The sequence below is a fragment of the Cervus canadensis genome, chromosome 22 (assembly GCF_019320065.1).
Source record: "Cervus canadensis isolate Bull #8, Minnesota chromosome 22, ASM1932006v1, whole genome shotgun sequence".
In the NCBI taxonomy this organism is placed as follows: Eukaryota; Metazoa; Chordata; class Mammalia; order Artiodactyla; family Cervidae; genus Cervus; species Cervus canadensis.
In genome coordinates this window covers 48,102,036-48,126,977 of record NC_057407.1, presented here as the reverse complement: position 1 = coordinate 48,126,977, position 24,942 = coordinate 48,102,036, and the positions used below count along the sequence as shown (strand labels likewise).

At 44.0% G+C, this 24,942-nt stretch overlaps 1 protein-coding gene across 1 annotated transcript in view; it reads left to right on the top strand.

Annotated features, from left to right (window-relative positions):
• ITGA9 (integrin subunit alpha 9) overlaps positions 1–24,942 on the top strand; it is a 347,591-nt gene that overhangs the window by 207,321 nt on the left and 115,328 nt on the right. The window contains exon 18 of the mRNA XM_043442046.1: positions 13,777–13,927. Coding sequence (XP_043297981.1) covers positions 13,777–13,927 — 151 coding nt within the window. The remainder of the gene's footprint in view (positions 1–13,776; positions 13,928–24,942) is intronic.

Genomic DNA, 24,942 nt, shown 5'->3' with positions numbered 1-24,942 from the left:
AACTCTGTGGAAGAAGGTGAGGGTAGGATGTTTCAAAAGAACAACATGTATACTATCTATGGTGAAACAGATCACCAGCCCAGGTGGGATGCATGAGACAAGTGCTCCGGCCTGGTGCACTGGGAAGACCCAGAGGAATCGGGTGGAGAGGGAGATGGGAGGGGGGATCGGGATGGGGAATAAGTGTAAATCTATGGCTGATTCATGTCAATGTATGACAAAACCCACTGAAATGTTGTGAAGTAATTAGCCTCCAACTAATAAAAAAATTAAAAAAAAAAAAAATCACTTAAACGTATCATTAATGCAAAAGCAACAATTGAGATTTTTAAATCCTTGCTTTATTGCACCGAGTCTTTGGAATCTGATGTGTCTTTTACACTAACTCAGATCTGCCACATGGTCAGTGCTCAAAAGGTCCATGTGTCCTGTAGCTACAGTATCTGACAGCACAGATCTGGAACTTGCACTTCAGGGTTGACCCACTCACTCGACAAGGAAGCTGGGGTAATTACATGCCAGTTCCCTTCAGTCATTAGTTGAGGACTGCTACAGAGAATATCAGTGGCTTAATTCTTAGGCACTTAACTGACCTGCAGCAAAAAGAGTCCTCCAGTAAAAGATGGGGATGGTAGCAAACAGAATTGCAGCCTTGGAGGCTGTAGTGAAAAGGCCCCTTGGAACAGGAGCAGAACCACCCGTAGCCTACTAGGTTTTGCAATACCTTCACTTTGGTGCCTTATTATATTACCAAAGACTTGCAACACACTTGGTGTTAGTGACCCAAGATGACTGTAAAGTTTACTGGCCTACAAAGATAAACTCAGAACTCTGACATTCAAGGTCCATGGGGATCTGGGCACATCCTACATATTCTATTTGCCTTCTAGCCATCATTTTGCTAAGAATGTCCTGCCTCTTTTCATATTATTTCTGAGTCATTTCTATCCCTATATCTGTTGTTGTTGTTTTTTTTCTCTCTGCCTGGAATGTCCTTCCTTTTTATCCACCCCTCATGCCCCTTATCCTTGTAAGATGTGACTCATTTCTACATCTCATACGGAACTTCTGATGATAACTTCAGTCTCCAGTGATTTCTTCACTTTGTATTTCTCTTGCATCTTATCCAGCACCTGTTCCTTTGGCATGACTTCTCTTATCCACTTCATGGTGCAGCTCCTTCACATAATACTCAGTATATTTGGTGCTTTGTGCTCATATTTCTCATAGGAAGACATCAGATGAGCATCTGTGGTTTTATGGTTTGTTTTGTTTTTTTCATGTTTGTAATTTTAAGCACGAATTGTTAAAAGGCTCTGATAGTTGTCAACAAGGTGCCAAGAAGGTGATTGCCCAACAGAGCTGCTGAAGGCATCTGGAATAATCCTAATTGCCTCCGCCAATTTCAAGGAAAATTGTCAAGAGGAAAATAAGCACCCCCAATAGCTTTCGTAAAGAGATGACACCTCTCAGTGTTCTAAATATTCAAAATGGTAAGAAGGCAACTACAGTTTCATTTCTCATCTTATACTCAAATAAGTTTTATGTAGATTTTATACCGTTTAGTTGTATTTTTTTTGTACTTCAGGAGTAATGGGCATAGAAGGAGGATCGCTGGACTAGAAATTAGGATGGCTGCCTGGCTCTGGCACTGTCTGCTGTGTGGCTGCAGGAAAGTGGCTAATTCTGGCCTTTATCTGCAAAATGATAACTCAAATGAGTTCCCATTCATCTGTCGAATTCCATTTCTGATTTTATGATGTCTGCTCATTTTTAAGAATAGGCACCATTGTTTATGATTTAAATTGCAGTGGCTATAATTTATGTCATTGCTTTTATGGCACATTGTTGAGGATATCTGTGATTTGTTGGATGCTGAATCCTTACTCAGGAATGCAGCCCCAATTTTGACCTTTCTCCTATGGGAGAATGTGTTCTGCTTCACCGTGTCCTTTTTAATATGATTTCCATGAATGGAAGAACTAGAGTATGTGTGTGAATAGTCAATCAGCCACATTTTTGCTGACAGGGCTACCATCCCATTAATTGTAGGATTCATGGTTCACTTCCTTGATAATACCTTGCCTGATATCCCCCATGGCCCTCTCCTAATCTCATTGTCCCTGCAGAATCCCTTCTTTGTACTCCCATCACATAAAGGATCTCATAAGGATGTTTCCTTATCTCTTAGCACATACTGACATCAACTTGTATCTCACATGTTTGTTTCCTCCACGGGGACTGTGAACTCCCTGAGGGATGGAATTTGTATCCGTGGTGCCTCAGTTGAGCAGGTAATTTTAAAATGTGATGACTAGATAAATGATTAGAAAGAGGAAGGAAGGGAGGATAGACTGGAGGATGGAAGGAGGAAGGCAGGGAAAGAAGAATAGATGGATTTGACTGCCCTACACTATTATCCTGGGCTTTGCAGATGTTGTTGTTGTTCATTTGCCCAGTTGTGTCTGACTCTTTGCTACCGCATGGACTGCTGCATGCCAGGCCTCCCTGTGCCTCTCCGTCTCCTGGAGTTTGCCCAAGTTCATGTCTATTGCATCGGTGATACTATCCGGCCATCTCATCCTCTGACTCCCTCTTCTCCCTCTGCCCTCAGTCTTTCCCAGCATCAGGGACTTTTCCAATGGGTTGGCTGTTTGTATCAGGTGACCAAAATACTGTAGCTTCAGCTTCTGCATCAGTCCTTCCAATGAGTATTCAGGGTTGATTTCCCCTAAGATTGACTGGTTTGATCTCCTTGCTGTCCAAGGGACTCTCAGGAGTCATCAGTTCTTTGGTGCTCTGCCTTCTTTACGGTCCAGCTCTCACAACCATACATGACCACTGGGAAGACCATAGCCTTGACTATATGGACCTTTCTTGGCAGAGTGATGTCTGTCTCTGCTTTTCAACACACTTGTTTGCTTTCCTGCCAAGAAGCAATCATCTTCTGATTTCATGACTGCAGTCACCATCCACAGTGATTTTAGAACCCAAGAAGAGGAAATCTGTCACTGCTTCCACTTTTCCCCCTTCTATTTACCATGAAGTAATGGGGCTTGATGCCATGATCTTAGTTGTTGTTGTTTTTTTAATATTTAGTTTCAAGCCAGATTTTTCAGTCTCCCTTCTTTACCTTCATCTTAGTTCTTTAGTTCCTCTTTGCTTTCTGCCATTAGAGTGGTATCATCTGCATATCTGAGATTGTTGATATTTCTCCCACCTATCTTAATCCCAGTTTATAACTCATCCAGCCTGGCATTTCTCATGATGTGCTCAGCATATAAGTTAAACAAACAGGGTGACAACAGACAGCCCTGTTGTATTCCTTTCTCAATCTTGAACCAATCAGTTGTTACATATAGGGTTCTAACTGTTGTTTCTTGACTCACATACAGGTTTCTCAGTAGACAGGTAAGATGGTCTGGTATTCCCATCTCTTTAAGAGCTTTCCACAGTTTGTTATGATCTACACAGTCAAAGGCTTTAGCGTAGTCGATGAAACAGAGGTATATGTTTTTCTGGAATTCCCTTGCTTTCTCTTTGATCCTGAAAATGTTGGCAATTTGATTTCTGGTTCCTCTGCCTTTTCTAAAACCCAGCTTGGATTCTGGAAGTTCTTGGTTCACATAATACTGAAGCCTAGCATGCAAGATTTTAAGCATGACCTTATTATCATGGGAGATGAGTGCAATTGTCCGATGGTTTGAACATGTTTTAGTACTCTCTTCTTGGGAATTGGGATGAAGATCGACATTTCCAGTCCTGTGGCCACTGCTCTGTCCTCCAGATTTGCTGACATATTGAGTGCAACACTTTGATAGCATCATCTTTTAGAGTTTTAAATAGCTCTACTGGAATTCCATTACATCCGCTAACTTTATTGAGATCAGTGCTTCCTAAGGCCCACCTGACTTCACACTCCAGAATGTCTGGCTGTTGGGGACTGACCACAACATCGTGGTTATCAGGTTTATTAAGATCTTTTTTGTACAGTTCTTCCATGTATTCTTCCCATCTCTTCTTGATTGCTTCAACTTCTACTAGGTCTCTACCTTTTCTGTCCTTTATTGTGCCCATTTTTGGGCAAAATATTCCCTTGATATTTCCAGTTTTCCTGAAGAGATCTCTAGTCTTTACCCTTCTGTTGTTTTCCTCTATTTTTAAGCATTACTCATTGAAGAAGGCCTTCTTGTCTCTCCTTGCTATTCTTCAGAACTCTGCGTTTATTTGGGTGTACCTTTCCCTTTATTCCTTGCTTTTTGCTTCTCTTTTTTCTTCAGTTATTTGTAAAGCCTCCTCAGATAACCAGTTTGCCTTCTTGCTTTTCTTTTTCTTTGGGATGGTTTTGTGCGATGCCTTCTGTACAATATTACTGAACTCTGTCTATAGTTCTTCAGGCACACTGTTATCTAGATCTAATCCCTTGAATCTATTCATCACCTCTGCTGCATATTCATAGGGGATTTAAGTCCTACCTGGATGGCCTAGTGGTTTTCCCCACTTTCTTTATTTTAAGCCCAGATTTTGCTATGAGAAACTGATTATCTGAGCCACAGTCAGCTCCAGGTCTTGTTTTTGATGACTGTATACAGCTTCTCCATCTTTGCCTACAAAGAATGTAATCAATTTGATTTGGGTATTGACCATTTGGTGATGGCCATGTGTAAAGTAGTCTTATGTGTTGTTGAAAAAGGGAGCTTGCTATGACCAATGCATTCTCTTGGCAGAGTTCAGGTAGCCTTTGCTCTACTTCATTTTGTACTCCAAGGCCAAACTTACCTGTTACTCCAGGTATCTCTTGACTTCCTGCCTTTGAATTCCAATCCCCAATGATGAATAGAACATATTTCTTTAGAGTTAGTTCTAAGAGGTCTTCTAGGTCTTCATAGAACTGATCAACTTCAACTTCTTTGGCGCTGGTGGTAGGGCCATAGACTTGGATTACTGTGATGTTGAATGACTTGCCTTGGAAGTGAACCAAGAGCATTCTGTCGTTTTTGAGGTTGCACCCAAGTATAGCATTTTGGACTGTTTTGTTGATTATGAGAGCTATTCCACTTCTTCTATGGGATTCTTGCCCACAGTAGTAGATATAATGGTCATCTGAATTAAATTTGCCCATTCCTGTCCATTTTAGTTCACAGATTCCTAAGATGTCAATGTTTATTCTTAACCATCTCCTGCTTGAACATGTTCAATTTACCTTGATTCATGGACCTAACAATCCAGATTCCTATGCAGTACTTTGCAGCATCAGATTTTATTTCTATCACCAGACATATCCACAGCTGAGCGTTGATTCTGCTTTGGCCCAGCAGCTTCATTCTTTCTGGGGCTATTAGTAGTTTTCCTCCACTCTTCCCCAGTAGCATATTGGAAACCTTCTGACCTCAGTTGATGAGGTTCTCATGGCAAGGATACTGAGGTTGTTTCCATTCCCTCCTACAGTGGATCTAGTTTTGTCAGAACTTTTCACTATGACCCGTCCGTCTTGGGTGGCCCTACATGGCATGGCTCATAGCTTGTTTGAGTTACACAAGCCTCTTCATCACAACAAGGCAGTTATCTGTGAAGGGGTTTCCAGATGACTCAGTGGTGAGGAATCTGCCCATCAATGCAGGAGACAGGGGTCCTATCCCTGGATCAAGAAGATCCCCTGGAGGAAGAAATGGCAACGGACTTTAATATTCTTGTCTGAAAAATCCCGTGGACAGAGGAGCCTGGAGGGCTACAGCCCATGGGGTCGCAAAGAGTTGGGCACAGGTTAGGAGCACGCCGAGCACACTATTATCATAGTTATCATCATCAAATATAGCTGTGGGTCACAAATATAACGCCAGTCCTGATAACGGTGTAATAAGAAGTTTTGCAGACTCAAACACAGTTGATTGGAATACACTCAGTTGGATTAGTGTGTCTTAGTATACTTTACTCAGGCTCCTTTTCCCAAAGAAAGGCAGTGCCAAAGGATGCTCAAACTACTGCACAATTACACTCAAACAATTGCACTCATCTCACACACTAGTAAAGTCATAATTCTCCAAGCCAGGCTACAGCAATACATCAACTGTGAACTTCCAGAAATTCAGGCTGGTTTTAGAAAAGGCAGAGGAACCAGAGATCAAGTTGCCAACATCCACTAGATCATCGAAAAAGCAAGAGAGTTCCAGAAAAACATCTATTTCTGCTTTATTGACTACACCAAAGCCTTTAACTGTGTGGATCACAATAAACTGTGGAAAATTCTTGAAGATATGGGAATACCAAGCCACCTGACTTGCCTCTTGAGAAACCTGTATGCAGGTCACGAAGCAACAGTTAGAACTGGACATGGAACAACAGACTGGTTCCAAATAGGAAAAGGAGTATGTCAAGGTTATATATTGTCACCCTTCTTATTTAACTTATATGCAGAGTACATCATGAGAAATGCTAGGCTGGATGAAGCACAAGCTGGAATCAAGATTGCCAGGAGAAATATCAATAATATCAGATATGCAGATGACACCACCCTTATGGCAGAAAGTGAAGAAGAACTAAAGAGACTCTTGATGAAAGTGAAAGAGAAGAGTGAAAAAGCAGGCTTAAAACTCAACATTCAGAAAACTAAGATCATGGCATCCGGTCCCATCACTTCATGGCGAATAGATGGGGAAATCGTGGAAACAGTGGCTTACTTTATTTTTTGGGGTTCCAAAATCACTGCAGATGGTGATTGCAGCAATGAAATTAAAAGATGCTTACTCCTTGGAAGGAAAGTTATGACCAACCTAGACAGCATATTAAAAAGCAGAGACATTACTTTGCCAACAAAGGTCCGTCTAGTCAAGGCTATGGTTTTTCCAGTGGTCATGTATGGACGTGAGAGTTGGAGTATAAAGAAACCTGAGCGCCGAAGAATTGATGCTTTTGAACTGTGGTGTTGGAGAAGACTCTTGAGAGTCCCTTGGACTGCAAGGAGATCCAACCAGTCCATCCTAAAGGAGATCAGTCCTGAGTGTTCATTGGAAGGACTGATGCTGAAGCTGAAATGCCAGTACTTTGGCCACCTGATGCAAAGAGCTAACTCATTTGAAAAGACCTTGGTGCTGGGAAAGATTGAAGGCAGAAGGAGAAGGGGACAACAGAGGATGAGATGGTTGGATGGCATCACTGACTCAATGGAGATGAGTTTGAGTAAATTCCAGGAGTTGGTGATGGACAGGGAGGCCTGGTGTGCTGTGGTTCATGGGGTCGCAAAGAGCTCGACTTGACTGAATGACTGAATTGAACTGAACAGGCTCCTTTTAAACTAGCTTCAAACAAAAAAATAAAAGTATTATATTTTATGGAAGATAGATTTTAACCACAGTTATTTAAATAAGATCATGGTTTATATGTTTAAGACTTAAGGAAAGTCTAAAATGATCTAATAGAAAATTATCAAATACCATTCAACTGCTTTAGTTTCTTTCCTCAGAATCTTCACCAAAAAATTGCCTGCATAAAACTGTTTCTGTGATGGCAGAAAAGAACGAATTTGCTTTAGTGGCCTTTAGTGTTTCAGCATATAATGATTTGAAATGGCAATGTATTGCATTTACCCAGTAGGGAATTTTGAATGGTATGTGTTTTTCATGTATGCTAATGATAAGCTCAGAGTACAGGTTCTACAGTGATCCTGAGGTACCACCTGGTCACCAAGATGCCAGTAGCAGCATCTGACACTTGAAGTATTGAATGAATTAATGCTCGGCTTCAGTGTAAACCTAGCATGTTCACAAACAGCTACTGTAAGATGTATCAGGACAGTTATGCTTATTCTTTTTAATAACAAATGAGCAAGATGTTTCCAGCAGGTTGTATGTATGCTGTTCAGTTCAGTTCAGTTGCTCAGTCGTGTCTGACTCTTTGCGACCCCACGTACTGAAGCATGTGAGGCTTCCCTGTCCATCACCAAGTCCTGGAGCTTGCCCAAACTCATGTCCATCAAGTTGGTGATGCCATCCAGCCATCTCATCCTCTGTCATCCCCTTCTCCTGCCTTCAATCTTTCCCAACATCAGGGCCTTTTCCAATGAGTCAGTTCTTCCCATCAGGTGGCCAAAGTATTGGAGCTTTAGCTTCAGCATCAGTCCTTCCAATGAATATTCAGGACTCACTTCCTTTCGGATTGACTGGTTTGATCTCCTTGGAGTCCAAGGGACTCTCAAGAGTCTTCTCCAACACCACAGATCAAAAGCATCAATTCTTCAGCACTACTTTCTTTATGGTCCAACTCTCACATTCATACATGACTGTTGGAAAAGCCATAGCTTTAACTAGATGGACCATTGTTGGCAAAGTAATGTCTCTGCTTTTTAATATGCTGTCTAGGTTGATCATAGCTTTTCTTCCAAAGAGCAAGTGTCTTTTAATTTCATGGCTGCAGTCACCATCTGCAGTGATTTTGGAACCCCCCAAAATTAAGTCTGTCACTGTTTCCATTGTTTCCCCATCTATTTGCCATGAAGCGATGGGACTGGATGCCATGATCTTAGTTTTCTGAATGTTGAGTTTTAAGCCCGCTTTTTCACTCTTCTCTTTCACTTTCATCAAGAGGCTCTTCAGTTCCTATTTGCTTTCTGCCCCAAGGGTGGTGTCATCTGCATATCTGATATTATTGATATTTCTCCCGGCAATGTTGATTCCAGCTTGTGCTTCATCCAGCCCAGCATTTCACATGATGTACTCTGCATATAAGTTAAATAAGCAGGGTGACAATATACAGCCTTGACGTACTCCTTTCAGATAGCTCAGATGCATGCTGTAAGATAAGCATTATAGAAACTGTACAGTTTGTACCTTATGTTAATGACTAATTATGATTTTCATATAAAAGTACATGAGTTGTTGGTGTACATAGAAATCTGACCCACTTAAAAGACTGTGCACGCAAATTAGAATTAATGGGAAAATTTGTCAGGGACTAAAATACCTTGAAAATTAGAAAGATTGTTCTTCAACAAATCAGAAAGAACCCATGGAATGTTTGGCACAAAAACACTGTGCCTCACCAGATTATTCTTTCAGCAGTCCTGTCTGAGGGGTTGGTCTTTGTGGAATCCTGTTTTTTTCAGATGTCATTAAAAGACATTTCTTGCCAAAGCCCTTTCTGACTGAGGTGGAGTTTATATAAGAGCTATAGCTCAGACAGCCTTTGTGATGAAGGCAGTTTGGCACTAGTTCCAGCTCAGTGCCTTTGGGCCTTAGGTGACCTTGATCAGAGTGGGCTCCCCTGTGGGGTTCTCAGCATCTTCACCTATAAATGTGAAGGTTGAACTGACAGTCTGTTGTGGGATGTTGTCCATGCCATTCATTCATTCATTCAACAAGAGTTTGTTGAGCACCTACTAAGTTTAGGCACCATTTTATCCCTGAGGGTTCAATGAGAAGCAAACCCAGAAACAGGTTCCTGCCTGCTGGTGCCTAGATCCTAGTTGGGGGAAGAGATCATCCTTAATCAAATAGCCCACAAATAAATATGTCAACCCAGCCTTGGGAAACGCCATGAAGAGCTGGTGGAGTCCTGGGACTGAAGAAGCTCCTAATCGGGAGATTTATTTCACTCAGAAGGGAGACCCAAAAGGACTTCCTCGGGGAGCGAGAGGGGCTGGAGGACGTGGGCTGTGGTGGAGATGGACAGGAGGCACTGATTTCTAAGCCCAGCACTTTGGCCACCTTATCTCACGGCATCTCGATTTCCTCATCTCTAAAAATGGAACTGACATCAGGAGCTTTTCATGCTGTTGTAGATTTCAGGACAACTTGTTTGAAAATACCCAGCACCAGGCAAATTACATTGCATTGCATTTCTAAGAATAGCTTTGGAAGCAGAGATGTACTGTTTTGTACATGGATTTTGAGATGTGGGGAAAGAGTGAAAACAGCTTTGAGGATTCTTTTGTTAAAACGTCTGAGTTTGCTTTCGGCCCTGGAAGGTCCCTGGCTTTCCTTAATCATAGAGCCATGTTTGCATCACTTGACTTTGAAATCCTAGGAATGACCTTGCTGCAAGATTCAGTGACAAAGGCCTGAGCTTTAGGGGCTGGCAAAAGGTTAGATATCCCTTGCCATTTATACACGAAGGTAGGAGGCTGACCACGTGAGCAACAACACTGGTGTGAGGAGGCAGCCCCTGCCCCATTGTCCTCAGCTTTTCTCTCGTCTGTATGCTTAATATTCCATTTGGAAACAGTGGACACTTTCTGCAGCTACTTGTGGGTGCTTATGCAATTCCTTCTTGAGATAAAGTGAGGCTAACACTCTCATAACTCTTCAAGGCCTGAGGATTACTCCTTTAATCTTACAAAAGCAAACAGGAGGACAGAAATAACCCATCAATTGTTTCAAATGAAAACGGCCAACAATAATAAATAATTGCCACAATAACTTGAGGTTAAGGTCTTCATTTGTTGGAGGCCATTCAAGAATTTGAAGCTTTTCTCCAAGTTAATTTTTCACATCTTGTTTGTTTCCTCAGAGCTGTTGCTTCCAAAAGCAAGGCCATTAGATCTCTTGTTACACATGTTATTCTTGTTGACATGCCAGGCATGCAGGAAAGTGAGGTCCTCTCTTCATAGATGGGTAATGATGATTCCTCCCCTGCAAAAATCCATATTTCAAAGTATTATAGCCTACTGAGATTTTGGAGAGTTCTCTTCTCTTTCATGCTGTATTAATGGTTGCAAACAGCAATGAACATGTTAATTTAAGTGGAAAAGGAATTTGTTGGAAGGATATGGTTCAGAGCCTAGGCAGGAAGGGGAGGCAAGGCTTAGCCCAGGATGCCAACTCTGGGCTCTCTACTCTTCTGCAACTGCCTTAGATGATCTCAGAGAGCCCTGGTGTCTTTGGGCAGCCCTCAGAATTCATGGCCGCAGTTGGCAGCATCCACCACCCACACTGAGGCCACTTGACTACCCTTAGATTACATGACTGCACTTGGTTAAGTGCCCACACTTGAATGACCAAAAGGAGAAAAAAGGCAGCGTCTGCCCCCTCTACTGCTTATCTTCCTCTCATACCTATCGTGAGATTCCCTCCAAACAGGAAGGTTTCAGGATCCTGAGTGGCCAAAAATAGCAACTCTCCATCATTCAGGGTTTCTCAGGTGGTGCTGGTGGTAAAGAACCCACCTGCCAATGCAGGAGATGCAGGTTCCATTTCCTGGGCTCTAGAAGATCGTTTGGAGAAGGGAATGGCTCCCCATTCCAATATTCTTGCCTGGAAAATCCCATGGACAGAAGAGCCTGGTGGGCTACATCCATAAGGTCACAAAAACTCAGACACAACTGGAGCAACTTAGCATGCACACACTCACATCCATCACTCAAACCCTTGTAGGCTTGATTATATCTGCTACTAACTGATTGGCCAATCAAAGACTGTTCTCCAGTGTGATTTTTGTCTGAAGCTCACATCACCTAATAATTGTCAGTCTCATGTGCGTCTTCATCCTTGTCACCACCATCCCACCATCATCCTCATCTCGTTGATGGTCTGTTTACCCCACAACTCTCCTGGGCTGCCATTTCCCTCCATGTTCCTCTTCAAACATTCCTCCCTCCTCCTCTCCCTTCCCAGTCTTGGACTCTGCTTTTATTTCACTTGCAAAGTAGAGGCATTCCCAGGGGAACTTTCATTTCTTCCTACCACACTTCTACGGATGCATCTGGGCCATGTGCCCCATTTTCTCACCTCATGTCAGCTGAGGCCAGCCCCTCTGCTTTTCACCAGTCCACCCAGCCACTGTGCGTTGTCATATCTTCATTACTTGCCCACTGTCTAGTAGATCCTTCCCAGTATCATGTAAATATGCCATGTTAATTCCTTTCTGAAAATAAAAAAGCAATTCCTTTGAGCCCATTTCCCCCACCAGCTGTCATCCTATTTCTCTGCTTTCCTTTGCTGAAAAACTCCTCCAAAGAATTGGCTATGCCCACTGTTTTCATTTCTTCTACCCCTACCTCTCTTAGACCAACTCCAGTCAAGCTTTCATCCCTGACACTGCACTTCAGAAGTTCTTATCAAGATCACCAGTGACCTCCACATGGCTAATTCCAATGGTCAGTTATAATTTTTCATGTTAGTTTGCCACATTTGACAAAACTGATTATTCCTTTCTTGAAGCATGTGGCTGCTTGGAGATTGCCTGTCTTGGTTTTTCTCCTATCTCCTTATTCACTCTTTTTCTGTCTCCTTTGTTGGCTTATCATCATCTTTAACTCCTAAGTGTGAGCCCTCCTTCTCCATTTACATGCATTCCCTAGTGGTCACTTCTAATCCACCCCAAATACGTATCTCTGGCCCTGACCCCCTGCTTCCACTCCAGACCCTTACATCCAACCGTCTCAGCATCTCTTTTTAAAAATCCAGTAGGCATTTGAATGTTCTCTGTTGACCTTCTGTACTTTTGATCTTTCGCATCTGGATAAGTGACACCTCTTTCCTTCCAGTTGTTGAATCTAAAGTTCTTGCAGCCATCCTTGACTCTTCTCTTTCCTGAACACCCTTCTTCCAATCCGTGAGCAAAATATATTGGCACAACTTTTGAAACATCTAGAATATAACCTCAGCTTCTACCCCCGTGGTCTGAGCTGCCATTTTCTTACACCTGAATTATTATGAGAACCTTCTCACCAGGCTCTCTTTTTCCCTCTGACTGAGTATACTCACCATGTACATCACAGCCAGTGTGAGCCTTTAAATATGGAAGTCAGACCATAGCATCCCCTGTTCAGAGCCCTGCAGGATCTCCTGTCTCAGAGCAAACTAAGGTCCTTGTGATGACTCCATCCCTTCACCACTGAGCCCATTCCCCTCCCCATTCTGCCCCTCACTCATTCCTCTCCAGCCACACTAGTCTGCTTGCCATCCTTGAACATACTAGGCATGACTTCTCCTTTGCTAGTTCCCAAATACTGTGCATCTTGCTATCTTTCTTCCTTCCGGTTTCTACTGAGCAGTCACCTCATCAGTGAAGCTTCCCTGACCAGCTTATTTAAAATTGCATCCTACTCCCCCTCCAACTATGGTGCCTTCTATCCTTCTTACCCATTGTGAGTTTTCTCCATTGCTCTTACCACAATCTGACCTGTATATTTGATTCTTTGTATACATGTCTTTTGTCTCCTTAAAGCTACAGGAAGGCAAGAACTCTCTTTTGTTCACTGATTTCTCTAGCACATAAAACAGTGACTGGCATGTCGTAGGTGCTCAGAAGTATTTAAGTGAATTATCCTATAACCAAAATCCATGATTAGGTTATTGTGACCCCATGGACTGTGGCCTACCAGGCTCCTCTGTCCATGGGATTCTCCAGGCAAGAATACTGGAGTGGGTTGCCATTTCCTTCTCCAGAGAATCTTCCTGACCCAGGGATTGAACCCAGGTCTCCCGCATTGTACGCAGATGCTTTATCGTCTGAGCCACCAGGGAAGTTGATTAGGTTATTAAATGTGTTATAATTTTCCAAGTTGGATATAGTAGAGTTCACATGAGCCACAGGATGGCCTAGTGAGTGAGTTAGGCTGCACACCACAGAACTCCCAGTGCTTCGATGTGGAAGCTGAGGCCCTTGGGGGCTGACTGGGTATCCCAGAACACATGGCTAATTAGTGGGTTCCTGGGACTTGTCCTGATCCAGAGGACTTTCTCCCACCTGCCTCCCCTGTTCTCAGCTACCTGCTACATTCCATGTTTCTAATATATTAGTGAAAGTTTTAGTGCACTCATTGCTGTTCATTTTTCCTTTTAGCGTTGATGAGAAAACCCCGTATCTAGCTCTGGGGGCTGTGAAGAATATCTCCCTAAATATCTCCATCTCTAACCTTGGGGATGATGCCTATGATGCCAACGTGTCATTCAACGTTTCTCGGGAGCTCTTCTTCATCAACATGTGGCAGAAGGTAAGAAGGCCCTGTGTCTAGTGCATTTGCTGACTTTCATCATAGCCTGAATATGCAGTGATCTTGCAAATACTGTTTCTTTGTGTGGAGGCTCATTTGGAATTATTAGAATGATTTCCTCCTGGACTTAGAAAGCATTGTTGGTAAAGCCAAAGAAGAAACTCAATTCCCACAGTGCATTGGAGCCGTATCTGTATTTGACACTACCTCCCATCCCTTCTATCTTGTGAAATCCTCTCCACACAGTTATATTCTGGCCCCTTCTCTGAGATGATACAGTCATCATCTCTGGCACACGCATGTTCTACAAAATTCATGCTTTAGGTCAGCAGTGGTTGTGAAAGACCAGATAAGAAATGAAAGCAAATCACTGCTTATCACATGCATTATCACCAATGATGCCTTTGATGTTTTCCATTCAAGGGTCATGAACACTGGCCTTGGCTTTGGCATATTGATTTATTCCTGAAATATTTTAGTGAATTGAGGAAATTAAATTATTTCCATGAATTGAGTGAGTTTTTAAGAGCAATTTAATTTATTTGAATGATGTTTAAATAGCGTGACTCAGAAAGGAAAAAGGACCTGGTTTTTTCTCCTGTTCCATAATCCCCTTCAGTGAACCACTTTGGGGAAGAAAGAATAACAGACCTCATCCACAGGCAAGCAGGAGGAAGATTGGACTCAGACGTCCTTCCATGGAGGTGGTCTCCCTGTGGTTAGACAGGTTATCTACCTGTGGGGCAGCTCTTCTGATGGGAACTTTTGCAGCTTTTCAAAATGTTCACAGCAGTGAACTGCGGCGCCTTGATGTCTGTGTAGAAATGGAGCCAAAATCATTTTCTGAGGTAAACCTTGGCCCTACCCACAGGTGAGAGTAGGCCAACCTTCGGGCTGTGGGCAGCCTTTGTCCAGGCACAGATCCTGAAGGCGCAATAGTTTGACCAGGACATGCCAGCCCTGCCCAGCTTACAGGGCAGCTGAAGCATATAGACATCTAGAATGGCATTCCAAGAACTTCCCAAGAAGTCATCTCAGACTCTGTAATGCTACATAGCTTCTGGAGCTCCAGCATAGTGGAGGCCACAGTAGCATTGAATGCAAGAAAAGCATACTTTCCAGCCCCTCTAAACCCCCCAAATTGTCCCTGATTTAATCTCAGTCCAGAGGGAACCAAGTATCCATAGAGTTCTGTTACTTGGCTGTGGACAGACTCTCTTTTACAGAATGTCAGGTGCCATGATGCCATCTTCCTGTGGGGGGAAAGAGGATGGGTAGGGGGAGAGGGGTTCACTCAGGGACCAGACCTGTGGAACCCATCTTTGTGATAACTGGTGCCTGGGTCATCACTGTCCCACACTCAGGCCCATGGAAGAACTCTGTCTCTGCCTCAGAATTAGGAATAGCTATGCTTTTCCAGAGCATTTTAGCTTGTTTGTATCTGTGGACAGAGGCATCCTTATAACCAACTAAGCTTCATTATCTCTGTTCTAGAAAGCTCAGAGCTGGCCTTACTGTTAGTATATAGAACTTCGTGGTATTATTTTGTAAACAAAGCAGCCTCCTGCATCTTACTTTACTTCCCTTCACCATGTTTTTCTTTTTGGCTTGGAGACTGTATAATATTCTATCATAGGATATAGTATGGATTGCCTGTGAATTCATGCTTTTGAATACTTAGATTAGTTCCAGTTTTATTACCTTTTGAATAATATTGTGATGACTATCTTTTAGAGAAAATAGTATGAGCAAATGATTATATCCTTAATCCTATAATTATTTGGGGAATGGGAAGTCATATTTATTGATCACCTACTATACAACATAGGTTTTTCATACATTTCCCCATTCCCTCCTTACTGCATGTAATCTGGGCATACCTGATTTATTGGAGGAATGTTCTCAGGAGAAAAGAAGTGAGGGAAGCGGAATGGGGCAGAAAGGTCTGAGGAAGGGTACAAAATCCCAAACCAGCCCTGGTCTGTCTGTGGGGTAAAAAGAGATGGAGGGTGCCCTAGAGCATAAATTAATCAGCATAACTGTCCCCCTTGAAGTGGAAGGGGAGCACCGTTTCCACCCCATCATCATTATTAACCACTGGGGAGACATCCTGGATAAGGGGACTCGGTCAGTCAAGGACGATGCACCTGAGGACACAGGTGTGTCATTGGCTACCGTAGCTGATCACGGGGCCAATGAGAGCACATTTTTCTCTCTTTGCCACTGAGTCCCAGTGACCTCTAAAACCTTTGGCACAGGGGACACCAGGTTTCTATTTGGCAGAAAGTTGGCATGGTATCGGGCTCTTTGGGCTCTGGTGAGCATTAGTCCAAGAAAGATGGCAAGGCACAGAGACATCATATCATGTAGCAGCTGCAGAGGCAGGGCCAGCTAGAAAAGCATACGGGTGAGACGCCCTTCAGTGCAGTAGGAGGAGGAGTAAGAGAAAAAAGTCCCCTCCTGTGACGACAGCCACAACTGCAGAGTTAATCAATTGGGGAATATAAGTGGCATCATTCCGCCCAGAGCAAGTTTTTAACAATACGTAGGTGGGTAATGAGTGAGACAGGAAGGGGCCCACCCACACTGATAGACCTACCAGAATCAGCATGGGCCCTGCAAAAAGGTCCTAACGTGTTAAATAAGAAAAGTGTAACTCCAGAAACAGAGGGAAAGCATACCTTTTAAAAGACTATTAATAGAAAGCAAAAGTAAATTTTACAGAACATCTGTTTTCTTAGTAAAATTCAAGAAAAAAAAAAAAGTGAACCCAGCAAATGATCAGATAGTAGAACAATGGACTGAGAGGAAAATGGAAAGGGCTGAGAGAGAAGCAAAAAAAAAAAGTTTGTGGGTGGAATTAGGAAGTATTATAATGAAACCAAGAGGGCAATGACAGAATTAAAATATTTGTTATGATCAGAAAGGAGCAGAATTAGCAGTACGGGAAACTGATTCATTGTTGTGGAGGGCGTATTTGAGGAGATCTCTGAGAATTTAGAGAAAAAGAACAGAGCAGTGGAGAAGGATGGTAGTGAAGACTAGATATGGAAGGTGAAGGCCAGAGAACCAGCAAATGGAAATGGTTCCAGAATCACTGGAATAGAAGACCTGAGTAGACGGCAAGAAAGAATCCCCATTTTTGTGAATGGTGCTGCAGACATCAGGCAAAAGTGTTAAAAATGGTTTAATGTTTACATGCAGCTTCATCACATTTCAGTTTTCGCAGTGTAAAAATGATGCTACCCCTACCTAACAGAAAACAAAGAAACTCATTCTTTCTCCAGCTTTTGTAACATTAATATCAATAATTAGATTGTGTTCCAGAGTGAAGGAAGAATTCTATACCCAGCCAGCTTGCCCTCCATGGTGAAAGCAAAACAAGGATAGCTTTGGATATATAAGAGTTTGTGAAGTCTACTAACTCTTCTAGTTTGGACTCCCCCCAGAGCAGACCTGGACGTGATGACTGTGGTACAGGTGGTTAGGGAATGAGGTGGGTGGGGGTGGGCACAGTGCGGGAGTGATGAGTTTTGATGAAAAGAGACGAGACGGGAAAGCGTGCACAGAAGGGCAGGTTGTGCTGTGGGCAGTTCATGCTCTGTCCTGCTGCAGCTCCTCTGAGAGACAGACTCTAGAACACCCCTCAGAGTCATTGGTGTGTGGGGTAGGGAAGCTGCTGGAGGGCTTATTTACCAATTCCTGTTTCTCATCCATGGAGGATCGTTCCAAAGGCATTAACTGTCTGTCCAGCCTTTGCAGCCGTCCCTGGCTCTGGGCCACATTTCCTTTCCTGGGGCCAGAAACAACTCAGGCAGAGAGATGGGGCAGCTTCGAGCCTGGAAGGGGACTGGCCTCAAGTGACCAGCCCTTGGGATTGTTCTGGGGAGCATGAGCAAGACACTGGCAGCATCTGAGCAAAAGCCATGAGAGCTTAAATAACCATGAAACTCTTCCTGAGAAACAGTTATTCACATATATAGCGTATTGTGGGATAAAAAGTGCATTAAAGCCAAATAAGTAAGCAAAAGCAACTTTTACAAATATTTAAAATAGTAAGCAAATGTAAAACAATAATTATTGCCTCAGTAAATAATAATTTTGAATATTAATATAAAATAAGTCTATAATCTCAGTTTTACCATAAAAAATTGAGAAGAAATTTAATCTCGTTACTCCTCCTGCTTCACATTCTTTAGGATGGATCTCAGGCTCCTCAGCTGTTCATGAGAGGCCCTTCCCAGCCTGGTCTTTCCTGCCTCCCCTCCTCCCAGCCTCATAGTCACCATCCCCCACATAAACCCTTGAATCTACTCATAATTTCTTGCTGAAGCTGCCTTTACTCAGGAATACCTCAAGCCCAGTTTGTTTAATGAACTGTCCCAACCTCACATCTCAGCTCAAGGGTCACCTGTGTAGGCCCCTCACCTGAACAGGTGATGTGGGTGGATAGATATGTGGGTGATGGCTAGCTATTACTTTTTTTTTTTTTCATTTATTTTTATTAGTTTGGAGGCTAATTACTTTACAATATTGTAGTGGTTTTTTGTCATACATTGACATGAATCAGCCACGGATTTACATGTATTCCCCATCCCGATCCCCCCTCCCACCTCCCTCTCTACCCTATCCCTCTGGGTCTTCCCAGTGCACCAGGCCCGAGCACTTGTCTCATGCATCCAACCTGGGCTGGTGATCTGTTTCACCCTAGATAATATACATGTTTCGATGCTTTTCTCTCGAAACATCCCACCTTCGCCTTCTCCCACAGAGTCCAAAAGTCTGTTCTGTACATCTGTGTCTCTTTTTCTGTTTTGCATATAGGGTTATCATTACCATCTTTCTAAATTCCATATATATGTGTTAGTATGCTGTAATGTTCTTTATCTTTCTGGCTTACTTCACTCTGTATAGTGGGCTCCAGTTTCATCCATAGCTATCCCTTTTTTCCAGAGTTACAGAGCAACTCAGGGCCCAGGTCCTGCCTCCAAGGTCTCCAGTCTTTTCTGTCAGCACACAATTAGTGATGTCTCAGTTTCTGAGACCGAACAAAAATTATGACCTGAGATGGATTTTTCTCTTTCATGCAAGGCTCCTTTTAGATTTGTTCGGATTCCTTCCTTTAAGGGGAGACTGCTTATAAAAATGTCGGCTGTACATGGATGCTGCTGCTGCTAAGTCGCTTCAGTCGTGTCCGACTCTGTGTGACCCCATAGAAGGGAGCCCACCAGGCTCCCCCATCCCTGGGCTTCTCCAGGCAAGAACACTGGAGTGGGTTGCCATTTCCTTCTCCAGTGCATAAAAGTGAAAAGTAAAAGGGAAGTCTCTCAGTCATGTCCAACTCTTTAGTGACCCCATGGACTGCAGCCTACCATGCTTCTCCATCCATGGGATTTTCCAGGCAAGAGTACTGGAGTGGGGTGCCATTGCCTTCTCCGGTTACATGGGTGACCATCTGCTAACTGTCCTCTCACCTATGTAAAAGAAAAGAGAGAATGAGGAAGAATGGAGAAAACATGGTTTGGAACACAACTGCATCACACAACTTTAGGATCACATTCACCTTCAGCTATAGGTGAGCAACACCCCAGAGCACAGTTCCACAGAATATAATGTCAACAGTGCCCTCTGGAGTCATATAGTCATGTGGCACCAGAGTCAAGATAAAGTCGAGTTGTCATTTCTTGCCTTGGTGCCACTTGGCACATGGGGACTTAGCCCTTCTTGCATCAGTGGAACAGGAATGGAGTTGTTTGGACAGCAGTGATTAAGTACCTGTGAAGTGTCAGGGACTGTACTAGCTGCTAGGAGACACAAGGAGAATAAGCACTGGTCCCTGCTCCTGGGAGCACACAACCTAATAGGGAGAAAGGCATGTCAGCCAGCAAAGTACAAGATGCCAAAGTTGCTTTGAAGCACAGAGGTGACAAGATGAAGCAAGTTGTTACTGTAACAGCTAGTCTCAGGTTGGACAGAATCCCTAGATAGATGCTGGGGGGGTAGGTGGATGGGCCTCCGAAGAGTTGATGTCAGCCGGTGCCAACATTGCAGAGCTAGGGTCGGTGAGTGGGGTGGGTGGGCCAGTTTATTTGGGAGGCCCAAATAAGTCCAGAGCTGGACTGAAGCAAAGATGAGATGGCAGAGGAGAACAAAGGAGGAGGAACAAAAGGAATCTCACCAGATGGAAAGAAGCTGCCCATGTGGGACAAAGGAGCAGTAAGTGGCAGGGTGACTTCGGGACATTTTAGAAATGCTGTTTTGTGCTGAAGTTGCTTGTCAGCTGGGACTCCTGCTGTCATGAAAGCCTCACATGAGTGAGAGAGAAACTGGAAAAAAAAAAGGGACTGGATTCATGAGTACATCTTCATGGTATTGACTGCCATGCATACGTGGAAACGGACAGCGATGTGGACAGTGTAGGCTTCAAGCAGATGTGAGAGAGCTCCCAGCTGATCTTGGGTACGAAGAGGACACAGCAGCTTACCATGGAGTCAGGGGAGAGAGAGAAAGGGCAGGCTCCTGACCCAGTCTCTTCTCTACAATGTGGAGTCTTGGTTTGGGTCTCCTGGATGCTGACCTTGAAACAAGGAATTGAGGGCTCTGCATTTGGGAGAAGCAGGAAACAGTGGGAAGGAGGTGAAGTAATACAGGCAGGTGAGGGCAGCTGATGAAGAGAGTACTTTTACACCAGCTATCACAGTGGGTGATGGGGCTTTACCCCTCAAAGCAGCTATAAGAAAAGTACAAGATACAAGCCTCAGGGGGTGAGAGAGCTGGGATTCACATACCACACCCCCCAAAGAGTCAGTGGCTTAGGCCTTCTCGGGGTGTTCATTCCCCACTACTAGTGTCTTACAAGGTGCATAGCCAGAGCAACCTACACAGTTCTGAACAATGTCCTCAGGCACAGAGATGCAGATGCTGGCAGCTGGAAGTGGGCTGGAGCAGCCTGAAATGTGCATGCCATCTGAGCAGGGCTCACCAGCATCTCCAGCCTGAGCACCTCGCTTTCTAGGCCTCCAGAAGTTGTAGGTTGGCCTCATAGCACTTCCCTGGGTTTCTGAAGGAGTACACCTCGCCGTCTACAGGCGTGGGGCAAGGCGGGTGTTGTAAATGGGTGAAGGAGGAAGCAGTGGAGACTGTGAAGAACAGAGGATTCCAGCCTTGTCCACAGAAGGCTGCCCACGCCCAGCAGCAGCCACTGATTGCCAGGTGGAAGTGAGCGCCAGTTTGTCAGACTTCCTATTTTTCAGCAAAAGCCAGAAATCCACATTTTTATGTGAAATCTCATGGCTTTGGCAGCTAATTAAAATATTCTCTGAACATTGTATGGGCCAAACAAAACATGTCCACTGACCATATCCAGCCTCTAGGCCACCACTGGTGACCTCCCACTTAGCTATTTTCCGCATGTTCTGGTCCCATTGTCTTGCCTGCCTGTTTGGCTCATGGATCTGGATTCTGGTAGATCCCAGTCTGTCTGCAGCCTTGGTAACATTTCATGTGCACCCCTGGGCATCAGATCAGCTAGTCAGAGACTAGAGTGTGAGTGTACATAGAGAGGAAGGAGGGAACTGGAGACAGTCAACTCAAATCTTGTGTTCACAGAATTTTTTTTTCCTTTCTTTTTATTAAAAAAAAAATTTTGGACATGCCATGTTGTCTGTGGGATCTTAGTTCCCCGACCAGGGATCAAACCCATGCCCCTTATATTGGAAACACAGTCTTAACCCTGGACCACTGGTAAACTCCCTTACTGCTTTTTTTTTTTTTTAATTGAAGTATATAGTTAATTTGCAATGTCATGTTTTTTTTTTAGATGTTCATTAACTTGATTCAGTTATACATAGACATATCTCTCTTCTGTTTTAGATTCTTTTTCCATACATGTTAGTAAGGAGCATTGAGTAGAGTTCCTTGTACTGTACCTTGTCATTGTTTATTTTATATATAGTAGTGTGTGTATATGTTTATCTCAGGCTCCTCATTTTTCTCACCCCTTCTCCCCCTGCTCTTCCCGTTTGGTAACCATAAGTTTGTTTTCTATGTCTGTGAGTCTATTTCTGTTTGGCAAATAGTTTTTTTTGGATTTCACGTACAAGGCACATCATAGGGTATGTGTCTTTACTTCATTTAGCATGATAATCTGGAGGAGGAAGGCAGGTGAGGAGGACCAGTGATCATGAATCCAGCAGGGAGAACGTATACCCTCCCTTGTGATACTTTTGAGCAGTTCAGAGCAGTTCCTGTTGTAAGAAGTGTAGTTACCGCTCGTTACCTGTTGGTCGTAAGTCACTGAACTCAATTGATAAGTCTGGAGAGACTGCAATGGAGGGAATTTCCTCCATGACAGGGTCTTACATGGGAGATGTGACAATGATGTAGGAAGTTGCCAGAAGGAAAGCCCAGTTTTGCTTTCTAATGAGTTAGTGCTTTGAGTTCTGAATTAAGCTCTGTTTGGGGAGTGGAGAGCCAGCAGGGCAGCTCCTGTAACTTTTAGGGGCTTATTCTTTAAGGCAAGATGCATAGTGGGCTCCTAAGTTTGTTTCTCTTGTAAAGTGATTCTTCCAGCTTCTGGTCTACCTTTACCCGGGAAAAGGCAACCCCTCTTCATATTCAAGGCAGACCGCTCAAGATGGCGCCAAGCGATAAGGCTGATTGAGTTTCTAACCTAGGTAGAGCAGAAGAGATTAGACGCTGCTGTGTTTGTGTACCTTTGGGTTTGGGGAAGTGCCCTGGCCTCTTCTCAGACAGAAGTTTCCACAGAGAGGTCTCATCTGTACACAGGGGTGAAATGAAATGTATTAAGTGGAGCCAGGTAGCCCAGCATCACACTGCGGAAGGCTTTGCGGACGGAAGTGTGTGCACCTCATCCTTCAGCGGGTAAGCAGATTTCAAGCAGCCTTCCTGCACCCTGCCACCGCCACACTCCCCTCCCCATTCAGGGCAGGAACTGATTTTCATTGTGTTCTGCTTTCTCCGGTGTCTCTTGTCAAGTTAATAGTAGCCTCGAGTAAAATGCAACCCTTAGATGTTTATAGTCATCTTGGCCGGGCCATTAAGATGATGAATGAACTTGCTGCTTGCCCTTGTAAGAGAGCCCTGAGGGTGGATATTGATACTCAGAAAACAATAAGTCTTTTCTGTCCCTTTCCTGTTTTTAATCCAGTGCCCTAAACCCCCTGGTGCTTTACCTTGAACTCCTGCTTAGCGCCAGGGAGAAAAACCTTACCTGGATCCCAGCCCATTTGAGGCTCTAATACAGAGCAAGCTGTTCCTCTCACTCTGTTGGTCTTCCCCATCCCGCTTGTCAGAGACAAATCCCTAGAGCCCTTGGTGTTTCTGACTTGCTTCTGCTGGCCCTGACCTTCCTCTTGGAAAGGATGAGCGTGGGTGGTGGGGAGCAGGGACCCAGCCAGGTTTGCAAGTCCTCACCTGGGTTACCTGTGGCCATTGCACTAGGATTTTCCTGGCCCTGCCACCAGAGCCATCCTAACCTAGAGTGAAGCTGTGCCTGGGAGGAAGGCTGGGCCTTTTCTGTCACAGCTAGCAGTGAGGAAGTAGGGGAGAAACCTGGACGCCTATTTTAAATCACACTGTGGCCTCAGTGTTCCATGGTAGGGCTCAGCTTTCACATATGTGAAAAGCTACGTTTGTGTATTCACTGTATTGGGAAGGAAGGCTACGTTTTGCTTGAGAAATGTCAACATAGCTGTAGCTACGACAAGGATCTTTCACGAAAGACGTTTTCCAGAGCTGCAGACTTGGGCAGACCTGGTGGGGTGGGTACTGGGGGGGGGTAGTTTAGAAAACATATGTTAAACCTCTGTAATTTTTTTTTTCCTTAATGAACTGCACAACGACACTTTAATAATTTCCTCTTTTAAGAGGAAAGGGGGAATTTTGGATTTTAAATCTTTTTTTTTTTATAAAGGAGCACAGCACCTCTTAAAAAGAAAGCCATGAAATTAATCCATCTGCTAAGTCCAACGAAAGAAAACTATAAAAAAAAAATCAAGAGCTTAGGTGTTTCAGCCTGGGTTTCCCTAAAGCAGAGCCCAAGGTGAGGGTTTTTATCAAGTGGCTTAAGAGGGTTGTGCTACCCAGGGAGCATGTGAGAAGTGGGGGGTGGAGGCCGGGGAAGGGTGCCATCTCAGACAACGTCCCACAGAGACTGGCCTGGCCTGAGCTCTGAAATGGGGGTTACACCTCAGCACCGCCCATCTCAAGGCCGGGAAGCTGGCTACAAGTGCCAGTCATTGGTGAAGGGCCTCTTATGGAGGAAATGAAGTCCCAGGCACTTTTGCCCACTCTGAGAGTGTGGACAGGGCAGCTCCAGAAACCAGAGAACAGGCCTTGAAGAAGACCCATGGGTACTGGCTCATGGAAGTAAATACACAGTAAAACCAGAGAGTGGGCCAACCAAGGGGACCCAGGGAACGGATTAGACCACTAAAAGCGCTTGCTACAGCAGGATCGGGCTTCCCTGTTGGCGTTAATGGTGAAGAACTTGTGTGCCAGTGCAGGAGATGTAAGAGATGAGGGTTCAATCCCTGGGTCAGAAAGATCTTCTGAAGGAGGTCATCGCAACCCATTCCAGTATTCTTGCCTGGAGAATCGCATGGACAGAAGAGCCTGGCAGTGTCACAAAGGGTCACACATGACTGAAGCAGCTTAGCACACATGCACTCACAGTGGGATTACAACGGGTACACTCTGTGATTTGAAAGTGTGTTACAAGCACATGGACAAAGATCTTTGAGCTCTTGGGTACTTGTGTGATATTCTCAGTATCAGTGACACACAGGATGTTTCTGCCAATTCCTGAATCAGGGAATTGGCACCTGTGGAAGCACTTGGAATTTAAGAGGGAACATGAACGCCCAGCTATGGTCCCGTTGCAGTCCAGTTTTTCAGAGCTGTCATTTCATCCCTTTGAAGCCAGCCTTACAAGGAGCATCTCTGCTCTCTGATGGCCACCGGCATCATTTGGAAGAATGAATATAACCAGCATA